The following is a 13,661-nucleotide window of genomic DNA, read 5'->3' on the forward strand; positions in this document are numbered from 1 at the left end:
CCCCCTGTCTTAAGTGCCCCGGCCCCCCAGAACCTTAATCCAGCTCTGCGTGCAGTGTGATGAAGAAGGTGGGGGAGGCAGCATGGCACATTGTGTTCTCCCCTGTGAATGTGAATTGGGGGCATTATTGTGGTAAAATATGAACTGGGGACTCTACTATGTGGTATGTTATGAATTGTGGGCAGGACCATTTAACCACAGTATTAATTGGGCTTCTACTATGAGGTCACTGTCCCGCTGTCCTGAAAGTCAGGACTGCTGGGACATATGTCACGGTACGGCAAGCGGGCACTGCACACTTCTGCCAATGGTGTACACGGCAATGCAGGGTTTTTACTGTAGGAGGGTGGCCCAGCACTTTTCACCTGCTAGGCACGCCTGAGAGGCAGCTCTGGCTATAAAACCCTCTCTGGTGTCCTCTCTGCCCCTCTCCATAGGGTCTCCTACATGTTCTCCTCTATCTATACATGGGGACTCTATATGGTAGATCCTCAATGCTGCCACTATTAATTTGCTCCAAATTGTTTTGCCAGTGACCCCCTCCCCTTCTATATTTGGGACCCCTCTTTCTTTGCTCTCTCTTTTTTTACTACTATGGCAACTCCTCCCCCCTTCTTGTGGCTCTCTGAAGTTGGGTACTCCTTCCCCCTTCTTTATATGCAGTCACTCTCTGAGGTCATTTCTCCCTGAAATCTGTCCCATGTCACTCATATTGTCTCAGGTATAATGTACTTAGACCCCTCTATGCAGCCATTGCTGGTGTGTCTCCTCAGGGTCCTAGTCCCCGCCCTCACATTCAGTCACTGGGAGGTGTGAATAACAACGTCAGAGGGGGTGTCACATGTAAAAACATTTTCCAAAAATGGTAGATAGTAGACATTAAAAAATACTTGTGTTAGGTTTTCCTTTTACATAGCTATAGCACTTTAACACTGTTACTATGTGATCATGAATGAAACAAATTATATTTATGGCTTCAAAAATTATTTTTATTAATAAACAAAATAACTATTTTTTATAAATAACAGTTGTGCAATCACTGTAAAATTACTTATTTTCATCCTATTAAATGACCTTTATATTTTCCAAAATATGTACATTTTTCTGCATTATGTCCCTTTATGTATTAGATGTGTCCCTTAGTATAACTGGGTCTATAGATATAATGTGAGTGACAAGCTCAGCCTCGCCCTGTGTGGGGAATGTGATCCCACTGGTGTCTGAGTGTCAGAGACTTTCACTTTCATTTCTCTCTTCTGCTGTCAGATATAAACTAATAAACTTGTACTCTGATAAGCTCAGCCTCCCCCGCTGTGGGAATTGTGCAATGCACACACTGGTGTCTGAGTGTCAGAGAAACTTTCATTTCTCTCTTCTGCTGTCAGCAATGGCATCTGCTGATTTGAGACAGGAGCTGAACTGTTCCATCTGCCTGAACCTTTATATAGATCCTGTAACACTGAGATGTGGACACAACTTCTGCTGGGTCTGTATTGATCGTGTGCTGGAAACACAGGAGGGGTCTGGAGTTTATACCTGTCCTGAATGCAGAGCAGAGTGTCAGGAGCATCCTGCACTGCAGAGGAACATAACTCTGTGTAACATAGTGGGGATGTTCCTGTCTACTCAGCCAGATCAGGAGGAGACTGGGATCTTCTGCACTTACTGTATTCACTCTCCTGTACCTGCTGCTAAATCCTGTCTGCATTGTGAGGCTTCTCTGTGTGATAATCACCTGAGAGTACACAGCAAGTCAGCAGAACACGTCATATCTGATCCCACCACTTCCCTAGGGAACAGAAAATGCTCCATCCATAAGAAGATCCTGGAGTATTACTGCACTGAGGATGCTGCCTGTATCTGTGTTTACTGTTCAGCTGGAGAGCACCGAGGACACAAAGTGGAGATACTGGATGAGGCCTTTGAGAAGAAGAAGAAGAAACTGAGAAATGTTCTGCAAAAACTGACCACAAAGAGAGAGGAGACTGAAAAACAAGTCCAGAGACTGCAGGAGCGCAGGAGAGAAGATCAGGAAAAAGCAGCTGGTGTAACAAAGAGAGTCACTGCCCTGTTTAGAGACATCAGGAGACAGCTGGAAAACCTAGAGAGGAGAGTCCTGAGTGAGATCTCCAGGCAGGAAGAGAGCGTTTCACTCTCAGTCTCTAATCTGATCCAGCAGCTGGAAATAAAGAAGGACGAGCTGTCCAGGAAGATGCGTCACATTGAGGAGCTGTGTAACATGTCTGATCCAGTGACTGTCTTACAGGAACCAGACACAGGTGACTTGTGTGATACCGAGGACAGAGAGAGACATGATGACCAGGTCCATGGTGTAGGAGATCTGAATGTGGGTCTGATCTCAGGGAAATTACACACAGGATTATCTGTTATAATAAGAGGTATAAAGATATGGGTCTATGTGCAGGAACCTACAGACATGTTACTAGATGTAAACACAGCTCATAGGCATATACATATATCAGGTAATAAGAAAACTGCATCCTGGTCAGCTATAAGTCAGAAACATCAAAAAACACCAGAGAGATTCCGGAAATATCATCAAGTTTTAAGCACTAGGAGATTGTCCTCAGGACGACATTACTGGGAAGTTGATGTCAGTAAATCAGTGTGGTGGATGGTAGGGATGTGTTATCCCAGTATAGTCAGAAGAGGAAGTAAGTCAGTCATTGGAAATAATAACAAGTCCTGGGTTTTCTCTAGACATAATAATCGGTATTCATTGATACATGACAGTAAATCGATTTGGTTACCTAACAATCTTCCCTATGATAGAATGAGGATATGTCTGGATTATGAGGCTGGACAGATGTCCTTTTATTCTCTGTGTGACCCGATCAGACACTTACACACCGTCACTGCCACCTTCACTGAGCCCCTTCATGCTGCATTATGGGTAGGGAGAGGTTGTATAATGATAACTGGGTGATCAAGAGCTGGGAGTAAACTGCTCAGAGACTGGTGACATCACAGAAGGGAATCTTATTGATCTTAAATTTAGCCAATAGAATGAAGCAGTGGGCAGACCTACAGCTGAGCTCCTCCCATGTTGGTATGTTAGAAACATTAATTATAAATATTTAAATAAACATGTATGTGGGCGTTCCCTATCTCTGAGTCACTGATAGCTGTGATTGGCTTCAGTAACTGTCTGTCAGCCAGTGTATACCCTATTAGTCAGTGCTACGCTGGCTCCTATTGGCTGTGATGTTTGCAGGGGGGTGAAGTCTCTGTAAATCTTCTGGAGGAGAACAGTTATCTGGGTGTGATATATGTTTCTTTATTGTGTTCAGTAATATCAATATCTTACCAGGAAAATGACCCATCACACATATTGGTAGATAGTGTGTTATATTGGTGTAACCTGTAACACACTTAGTGGGGGGTCACTAACATCCTGTTTATCACATTGTTTGTAAACAACTTAATCACCCAAAACTTTCTCCTAATTAATTATTTCTGCAACAAACCTCTGGGAATTGTAGCTCAAGACTGTGGTTCTTACATCATACAAGATGACTTGGACTACAACTCCCAGCATGCCTCACTGCTTAGCTGTAGTAACATGATATTTGTCTGATTCACAGAAAGTAATTATTATTATATTATCACCATTATAAAAGTGCTCATTATACAGTGTTCCCTCTTTTTTCAACTCCCTTTATTACAGCACCTTTAAGCTGGTATTATAAAGAGGGAGCATTGTGCCTATAGCTGTGTAAGTAAAGTCACCTTCAGATGTGCGCAGTGTGGGAGGGGTTAATGGGGCGGATTCAGTTCACCGCGAGGTCCCGTAGGAGCCTCTCACGATGACATTCTGCTGCGTAGGTCATAGAGGTGCGAGCAAACATGTGCGGTGAGATCTCTACCATAATAACTGGTAGTGTGCGCAGCCGCTCATCGCGTGAGGCTCCTACATGACCTCGTGATAAAGGTACGTAGCCTAGAGAATGTACTAGAGAAGGCTGTGAGGGGTTTTTGGGGAGTAGGGAAGAAGAGTATGAATAATTGTTTAGCTTTACTATGCTCAATATTATATACTTTTATCTGTTACACACCGGGGTATGACATATTACATATAAGTATCACTTGTGCATTTGTAGGGGGCAGTAGCTGTGTATGGCCTCCTAGGCTCCCCCTTGTTATGAAATAAACACATGTTTGGTTTTTAAAAATAAACTTTATTACCATTAGTTATCCAAGAATCTTTCTTTTTTATTATATTAAATTGTGGTGTTAAAAATAGAAGTATATAAATGTCACACTATTACTTACAGTCGACAGTAACAAAGCAACAACAAAACATATGAACTGCTGTATTTTTAAAACATTACAAAACATTATGATCCTGATACATGAAGGAACGTAAGTCCCTCTGTGCAGTATTTTGTGTGAAATTTCTCTGCGCTTGCTAAGAAACAGACGTCACACCAGTGAGCGCAAATGACACTTCTGAGCCTACGGTTTAAAGGGTGGAACGGGGGAGGGAGGGGCATAGGCAGTGTACAGTGAGGGCGTGCCAAGGCTGAGTACGCGCACATTCCTCTGATTCATGCTCTGAGCATCTCTCAGGTACGTGATTTTTAGCTGTATCACCTGCACCAACTACAGGTCAGGTGTAAGTGCTGACTGATAGTGGTGACGGACACGTATGTATGCCAGAACATGTGTTTGCAAGTAAGAGCAACTGTAAAAATACATTTTATGCACAGTACATAGTAAGAACATCCTGATATATGTATATCATGTAAAAAATTGTTTTTTAAGTTTTTTATTACAGATTATAGTGTTGAGAGTTTTTAATGTATTTAAAAAAAAATTCAGTGTGTTCTGATGGGACTTTATATTGTACATTTGCATTGTGTGTATCCTGCAGTGTGTTCTGTCTGTCTACATACAGCAAGTACCGTATAACCAGAGTGTACTTACACCCGTATTCAAATGGAAATGTTTCTTGAGATCCACTTGTAGAATATGGGTGTATGTGCGGCAATTTCCATCCGATATTAACAAACGCAAATTGCGCTCACTTTGCGTTTCTTGATGAATCAGGCCCTGTGTGAGTAACATTACTGTTAGATGGTTTTATTTACAATTCTGGTCTAAAGTCACATTTATGAACTGACGTTTACTTTATAATACTCTCTGTGACTCATGTTGTTAATAGTTGAACTATTCCTATCACTAACTTACATACCACTTCAGTAACTAACAGGTTATTACTAAGGATAGATTTACTAAGCAGCGGTTTAGTAATGTTTTTTGGCACTTTGATTTGTGGTTTGAAAATAAATTCATTAATAAATACTTTCCAGAAATGAAAATAAATCCCTGATAGACGACACGGATCTCTTATGAGGAGCAGCTGACGAGAAAGAGTTAATCACAAGGGCCCACCTACTTAAAAGCCGAGCAACTAATCAGGAATGGGCTCTTACACCACTGGTCAAATTACAGATAAGAGACTACTTCTGATTGGCTGCCCAGTTTTTAAGTAGGTGGACTCACCAGCAATTAACTCACTTCATGTTGGATGCTCCTCTGATATCGGCCTGTTTCTTCCATCAGTGTTTTCTTTATTCCCCATATGTATTAGTCGAATTAAGGAAAGAAGATTTCAAGTATTTATCAGAATTAAAATTATGGGGACAATAATAATGGAAGTATTAATGTGGCCATATTAGTTATTTAGTTTATCTTAAGGGTATAATTAATTATCTATTTTATGCAAAGGGAGCATTACATTTTATTATTTATTGTAAGGGGGTACTGTCTTTCATTCATTAGAGGGCAGACACTTGTAGTGCACAGTTTCGGCTCTAGAAGTGATAGTATGCACCGTCGTCCTCTAACCAATCAGAACGAACCCTCTCTGGATTGGTTGATTGCGGGCGCTGCCCCCGGCGTGTCAGTCACATTGTGGCTCTACCAGGAGAAGGTCAGTATTGTTTATAAGATTTTTTTTTTTTTCTATCCTTTGACCTGGAAAAGAAGAAAAAGAATTAGGAGTTGGGGGTTATTTTGATTTAACGCACCCAAAAATCACTGAATTTATAGGCTGTTTTCTGTTGAATAAGAATTTAAACCTCACAATGACTGGATGCATTTTGTGCAAGTGATGTACTTTAATAATATATGTAATGTTAAATACTTTCATGTCAAAAAAGACAAAAGTATTATAGGAATGATACCTTTATTGGCTAACCAAAAAACATTGCTTATATTTGCTGGCTTTCAGTGCACAGAGGCCCCTTCATCAGGCAACTTTGTGCTCTGAAAGCTAGCAAATATAAGCAATGTTTTTTGGTTAGCCAATAAAGGTATCACTCCTATAATACTTTTGTCATTTTTGACACAAAAGTATTTAACATCACATAGATTTTTCTGGCTAACACGGTACTGCAATAATAATAAGAATATTTTTTTTTTTGCTTTACTTTAATAATAATAAATAATAATAGTAAATAATGTGTACTTCCTATGTTGGACACTAGAGGGTATTGTATCCACAATGTATCTGCAAATCTTATTTTATTTATTTAGTGATTGTCCTGTTTAATATTTGACTGTATAGATTTTAGCCGTACTAAGGTTATTGTTGTAGGAGGCAAATGCTGGACATATTTATGTAGGAAATATGTGTCCTCTGTACAAAATGATCTATATTGACAGACAGGTACCAAGTGTTGACAACCAGCATCACGTCTTTAGGGGTAGCAGAGAAACACCGGTACCAATTCCATCCACTGCAGAGGAGTCAACACCCAGAAGTACACTCGTAAATCTGTTCTGGGAGACCCCAATTGCAGTTAACACCTGAGCCAAGGATTTTGCAAAGACTGTTGTCCAGCATGTAGTACCAGTTTTTCCTGTTGTTTTCCTGTCCCGTGTTTCTCACATCTCATTCTCTTTTCAGAACAGTTAATTCTTTCAATTGTGAACAAGTGACAGAGGCTGGTTCAGGTAGTGATATTGAGGAGTTAGGAATGAAGGACAAGTTGTTAGCACAATCAACCAATTACTCTATTCAATTCAGGGGTAAAAGAAAATTTGCTAACCTTGGAGCATGGAGACAGTGTGAGGGGCTATTGTTGGAGGAGTATTGCGCCCGTAAGTACTTTGAACCCATATTTGATACCATACTGTGTAGAAGCTGTTTGCAGCGGTCCAGCTCTTTTCTGCAATCAAGAAAGAATCGTGGATTTTACAAATATGCGGCCCTCCTGGCTGAAGCAAAAAAGACTTCAATCAACAAGGGTGCCCTTCTGGCTGAAGACTGCAAGCAACAAGGGGGACTTTGTGCCCAAGAAGAACAGAAGAGAAAAATTTGCAAACCTTGGAGCTTGGAGACAGTGTGAGGGGCTATTGTCGGAGGAGTATTGCGCCCATAAGTACGTTGACCACATAGTTAAAAAGAGGTACACCCAGCGATGCCAGTCCAGTAATATTCGAACTTGAGCAGGCATCCTTGAGAATGATTATCATTCTTGGGAGGGTAAAGTTTTAGACCAAATTGAGTGCTGGGTGTGCTCTCACGTGCCTCAGAGATTATATCAAGTAGGACTAGTTCTCTTTCCACTAAATATTCCTGAGGTACACAAATTATGGGGTGAAAGATCACTAGTGGAAAGGTAAGATAGCTAGGTCCATTAGTCTTGAGTCTCCCAATATTCGGTGGATCACTGTTTCACGTACAAAAAATTGGGAGACTGGGAAGAACGAACAGACAATAGCCCGCCCACAAGTGTGGAAGAAAAGAACTGTTGATATTATTAGAGTGTATATACTAACTCAGGTTGAAGGAGATCGTAAATGACATTGTTGATAGACATAGGATGATGTTATTGGTGAACATGCAGTATTTAAATGTTGTCTAAGCTAAAATACATACTTTGGACAGATGAACATGTTCAGCATGAAGAACTGTATTAGAATATTCTATATTCTATCGCACCCTTGAGGGGTATACAAAAGAGTATCTCCACTCTCCAGAGGTATATGTTCCATAGTAAATGAAAATTGTTTCTAGCATTGTGACTCTCTTTTATGGTAACTTGACTGAGATCCACAGACAGTGTGGTCATACGCAAAGGGGGACATACATTACAGAACAATGAAACATACTACTGAGATCCTGCAATAAAATCTTTAAGGTGATAGTTTTGTGCACTATCAAAGGGTGGAGCTGGCAAATTCTAATAATTGGATGAAAGAAAGTATATTGTTTAATATTGTTTTACCGTGCAATTGCGATAAGTACACCATGTGTTATGGAGCAATCGCACGATAAATAAAGCACGCATATACTTACACTTACACATTCACTTATATATATTTCATATTTATTTTAGTTCCAATCCACAGTCGTTTATGAACAAATGTGCCAGAGTTTATGGTGAAATATTATAATGTTATATGCACTTTAGTGAGATCTAAGGTTCAGGTTACAGGAAATATATCATGTCTGGTATCATTCTAATCCCCTATTTATCCGCAGACGTCCAGTTCAATCGCCTAAAGCAGTGGTTCCCAAACTTTTGCAGTTCACGGCACCCTTAGAGTCTCCAAATTTTTTCAAGGCACCCCACCAAAATAATTACTGAGCAGTCCTGTTTTAGAAGTAGTTGGGTCAAAAAAATGTAATAAGTATTTAGGTCAGGACAGAAATACTTATTTAGTTGTATGCAAAAATGCCCCCTCTACATCCAGACACACTGCCTCCTCTGCATCCAGTCACTCTGCCCCCTCTCACGCTGCCCCCTCTGATGCTGCCCCCTCTGCCATCTCTCACGCTGTCCCCTCTCACTGCCCTCTGTCACGCTGTCCCCCTCCTCTGTCACGCTGTCCTCCTCCTCTGCCCTCTGTCACGCTTTATCCCTCATCTGCCCTCTGTCCACCTCCTCTGCCCTCTGTCACACTGTCCCGCTCCTCTGTCACACTTTCCCCCTTCTCTGCCCTCTGTCACACTTCCCCCTCTGCATCCAGTCACTCTGCCCACTCTCACACTGCCCCCTCTGCCCTCTGTCACCTCTCACTGCCCTCTGTCACGCTGTCCCCCTCCTCTGCCCTCTGTCCCCCTCCTCTGCCCTCTGTCACACTGCCCCCTCTGCATCCAGGCACTCTGCCCCCAGGCACTCTACCCCCTCTGCAGCCCTCTGTCACTCTGCTGCCCTCTGCCCCCCTCTGCTGCACGCTGTCCCCCTCTGCTGCCCCGCTGTCCTCCTCTGCTGCCCGCTGCCCTCTGTCCTCCTCTGCTGCCTGCTGTCCTCCTCTGCTGCCCTCTGTCTTCCTCTGCTGCCCGCTGTCCCCCTCTGCTGCCCGCTGTCCTCCTCTGCTGCCCACTGTCCTCCTCTGCTGCCCGCTGTCTCCCTCTGCTGCCCGCTGTCCTCCTCTGCTGCCCCGCTGTCCTCCTCTGCTGCCCTCTGTCCTCCTTTGCTGCCCGCTGTCCTCTGTCCTCCTCTGCTTCCCGCTGTCCTCCTCTGCTGCACCGCTGTCCTCCTCTGCTGCCCGCTGGCCTCCTCTGTTGCCCTCTGTCCTCCTCTGCTACCCGCTGTCCTCTGTCCTCCTCTGCTTCCCGCTGTCCTCCTCTGCTGCCCGCTGTCCTCCTCTGCTGCCCGCTGTCCCCCTCTGCTGCCCACTGTCCTCCTCTGCTGCCCCGCTGTCCTCCTCTGCTGCCCGCTGTCCTCCTCTGCTGCCCTCTGTCCTCCTCTGCTGCCCTCTGTCCTCCTCTGCTGCCCCGCTGTCCTCCTCTGCTGCCCGCTGTCCTCCTCTGCTGCCCTCTGTCCTCCTCTGCTGCCCGCTGTCCTCCTCCGCTTCCCTATGTCCTCCTCCGCTGCCCTCTGTCCTCCTCCGCTTCCCGCTGTCCTCCTCCACTGCCCGCTGTCCTCCTCTGCTGCCCGCTGTCCTCCTCTGCTGCCCTCTGTCCTCCTCTGCTGCCCGCTGTCCTCCTCTGCTGCCCTCTGTCCTCCTCTGCTGCCCGCTGTCCTCCTCTGCCCTCCTCCGCTTCCCTATGTCCTCCTCCGCTGCCCTCTGTCCTTCTCCACTTCCCGCTGTCCTCCTCCGCTTCCCGCTGTCCTCCGCTGCCCGCTGTCCTCCTCCGCTTCCCGCTGTCCTCCGCTGCCCGCTGTCCTCCTCTGCTGCCCGCTGTCCTCCTCTGCTGCCCTCTGTCCTCCTCTGCTGCCCGCTGTCCTCCTCTGCCCTCCTCCGCTTCCCTATGTCCTCCTCCGCTGCCCTCTGTCCTCCTCCGCTTCCCGCTGTCCTCCTCCGCTTCCCGCTGTCCTCCGCTGCCCGCTGTCCTCCTCCGCTTCCCGCTGTCCTCCTCTGCTGCCCGCTGTCCTCCTCCGCTGCCCGCTGTCCTCCTCCGCTTCCCGCTGTCCTCCTCCGCTTCCCGCTGTCCTTCTCCGCTTCCCGCTGTCCTCCGCTGCCCGCTGTCCTCCTCCGCTTCCCGCTGTCCTCCTCCGCTTCCCGCTGTCCTCCTCCGCTTCTCCCAGCCATAAAAAAAAGAAAGAGCACATAAACTTACCAATCCGCAGGGCGCCGGGACCCAGCAGCCTCCTCTCTCCCGCAGCAGCTTGTTACTGACGTCAATATTCAGTGACAGCTGCGGGAGAGAGGAGGCTGCTGGGTCCCGGCGCCCGGCGGATTGGTAAGTTTATCTGCTCTTTCTTTTTTTTTTATGGCTGGCCCGCGGCACCCCAGTGACAGCGCCGCGGCACCCCTGGGAGCCGCGGCGCACAGTTTGGGAACCGCTGGCCTAAAGGATCGCACCTTGCGTATGCTAGATATGAATTATACGGAATAAATGATGTGAAATGGTATTGTTTCTATAATGTAAATAGATCAGTTTGAACTAGTTCTTGGCGGTAAGATTAGTATGCATCTTCTGGAGAGCAGACCCCCACCCTTGGATGGTATCGTTTGAACTGGCCAATGACCTGCATTACAATGGACCTTCCTGAAGCTTGAACCTATGGAAACATGCCAAATCATCTGTATTGTTTTCACTGTATCACTGAATGTATATAAGCAGGGGCTCTGGGACCAGCATGCAGTCACTTTGACCACAGGCTTCAGGACTGTATGGTTGGATCCAGCAGTGCACAGCACCGCGCAGCGTATGTATCGGCTGTACTTATTTATTTAATTGTTATTCTTTTGCTTTTGCTAATAAATCGCTTTGTGCTTTGGAACCACACAAATCACATAGACAATGATTATTGGTAAACGATAAAATAACTTTAATAGCGGTGTTAAAAAATATCTTGTGGTCAATTGAATTCCTCACAATGTATCTACAAATGTTATTATTTACTTATTTAGTGATTGTCATTTTTAGCACTTGACTGTCTAGATATTAACCGTACTGAGGCAATTGCTATTGGAGGCAAATGCTGGACATTTTTATGTAGGAAATATGTGTTCTCTGTACACAATGATCTATAACCTCCTGTTTAAGCTTAAAATATCACACATGCACATTATAAATACTAGGAGTGAGTGTGATCATTATAAACATCCTATAACTGTAAATGACAGGTTTATTGAGCTGTAGAGAAGATGATTAGGTCTCATCATAAGAAGGACAGAGGCCCGGACAGCCGGGTGCGTCGTCTCTCGGACAATTCTAAGCCCCAATCCTCATTCCTTCCTCACCTGATATGTTCTAAGGGTATATAATGTTCTGTAACGTAATATCTATTATTTTCTGCAGATTAAAATGAGCAGAATCCTTCCTGGATAAATCACACCACAATTTAGGTACAATATAATTAGGTAGATCTATGCAGGAAATGTGTGTGGAATTGGACAGACCAACTGTAAAACTGTAAATGGAGCCTTACATTAAATAAACAAAAACACGTTAACTGGTTTAATTTATATATCAGGACCGGAACATCTTATGTTTTGAAAAAAATCATTTAGCCACAAATACATTATTTATATATGTAAAGAAGACCACACTCTCCTTATCTCTGCTTATCTGACCTCATAAGCTATACAACTATTACCATACCAAGAAAATAGATCATCTTTTTATTTATAAGTTTATCTATACTTAATTTATTAATAATTTTATAATACACAAGTGATGATTATATGTGTATAAACATCTTCACTGTTTTTATTAAGCTATATAAATATTTTTACATACAGATTATAATGTAATAATAGATCCAGTGCACAGTTTTGTCTCCATAGTTGTAAAATAATTTTTTTTGCAGTTTACAACTAGATGCAAGCGCTCATTTCTCTGAAAACAGCCCTGGTCTAGAAGGTGAGGTTAAATTCCGTATTAGAAAAAGTATTTGAAAATCAGTATTACATAATTGTTAAATATTTTATGAAGAAGTAGACATGGGAGCTATTAACATGAGCATTGTTATATTAATTTCTGTATAAACAGTGGTATCATTGCTTATAATTCTGATGTCATGTGACGGTCTCCCGTGTCAGGCCACCCAGCCCAGGGGGTAAATGTATGAACCTCCAGATTCTTCAACTCCGGCGAGTTCGGCGTCTTCAGCGCTTAAATTTAAAGCAGCGCTGCCTTGTAAAGGGAAACTTCATACATTTACCCCCAGGTCTCTTATATCAGCTTTAATTAGGGATGTGCACCGGCCACTTTTGGTGTCTCGTGTTTTGTGTTTTGGATTCGGATTTGCTTGAGGTTTTGCGTTCGGATTTGTTTCGCAAAACACCTGACGAAAGGTTTTGGTTCGGATTTAAGGTTTTGGATTCGGATTTATTTTGAAAAAAACATAAAAAGTGTTAAAATCAAGTTTTTTTTGTTTATTTTCACTCCTATGCTATTATTAACCTCAATAACATTCATTAGCAATCATTTCCACTAATTCCTAGTCTATTCTGAACACCTCACACCTCACAATATTGTTTTTAGTCCAAAACGTTTCACCAAGGTAGCTTTCTGGACTGCATAGTGCAGTGGTCCCGATACACAATTTGGTACTCTGGCCACAATATATCACCCTCAACTGGTCTGAATTCCACCAAAAAAGTATCTGGACTGCGTAGTGGAGTGGTCCCCACAATATAATAAAAAAACCCTCAACTGGTCTGAATTCCACCAAAAAAGTATCTGGACTGCGTAGTGGAGTGGTCCCCACAATATAATAAAAAAAACCCTCAACTGGTCTGAATTCCACCAAAAAAGTATCTGGACTGCGTAGTGGAGTGGTCCCCACAATATAATAAAAAAACCCTCAACTGGTCTGAATTCCACCAAAAAAGTATCTGGACTGCGTAGTGGAGTGGCCCGGTACCCAATTTGATACCGGGGCCACAATATAATAAAAAAAACCTCAACTGGTCTGAATTCCACCAAAAAAGTATCTGGACTGCGTAGTGGAGTGGTCCCCACAATATAATAAAAAAAAACCTCAACTGGTCTGAATTCCAGGGAACAGATGGCAGACACCGGATGGACGTCTAAAACCAACATAGCAGTTAAGGGCGCAGTTCCTCTTTTTTGTGACTGCACAAACAATTAACGTAGTAATAGAAATGACAGGTTTTTTTTGTTTTAAATAGAGAAAGAAAGAAGGTAGTACTAGAAATGGCAGTTATTTCGTTTATTTTAAATAGAGAAAGAAATAAGGTAGTAATAGAAATGGCAGTTATTCGAA

The 13,661-nt window shown here is 43.4% G+C and overlaps 2 protein-coding genes across 2 annotated transcripts in view; one reads left to right on the forward strand and one right to left on the reverse strand.

Annotated features, from left to right (window-relative positions):
- The window catches only part of LRTM2 (leucine rich repeat transmembrane protein 2), a 733,960-nt gene that overhangs the window by 217,362 nt on the left and 502,937 nt on the right, over positions 1–13,661 (reverse strand). The window lies entirely within an intron of this gene.
- Positions 1,258–3,234, forward strand: LOC142153281 (E3 ubiquitin/ISG15 ligase TRIM25-like). Its single transcript, XM_075210723.1, has one exon. The coding sequence runs from the start codon at positions 1,328–1,330 to the stop codon at positions 2,945–2,947; it is 1,620 nt and encodes a 539-aa protein (XP_075066824.1). The 5' UTR covers positions 1,258–1,327; the 3' UTR covers positions 2,948–3,234.

Source organism: Mixophyes fleayi, chromosome 4 (assembly GCF_038048845.1).
Source record: "Mixophyes fleayi isolate aMixFle1 chromosome 4, aMixFle1.hap1, whole genome shotgun sequence".
Taxonomy (NCBI): domain Eukaryota; kingdom Metazoa; phylum Chordata; class Amphibia; order Anura; family Limnodynastidae; genus Mixophyes; species Mixophyes fleayi.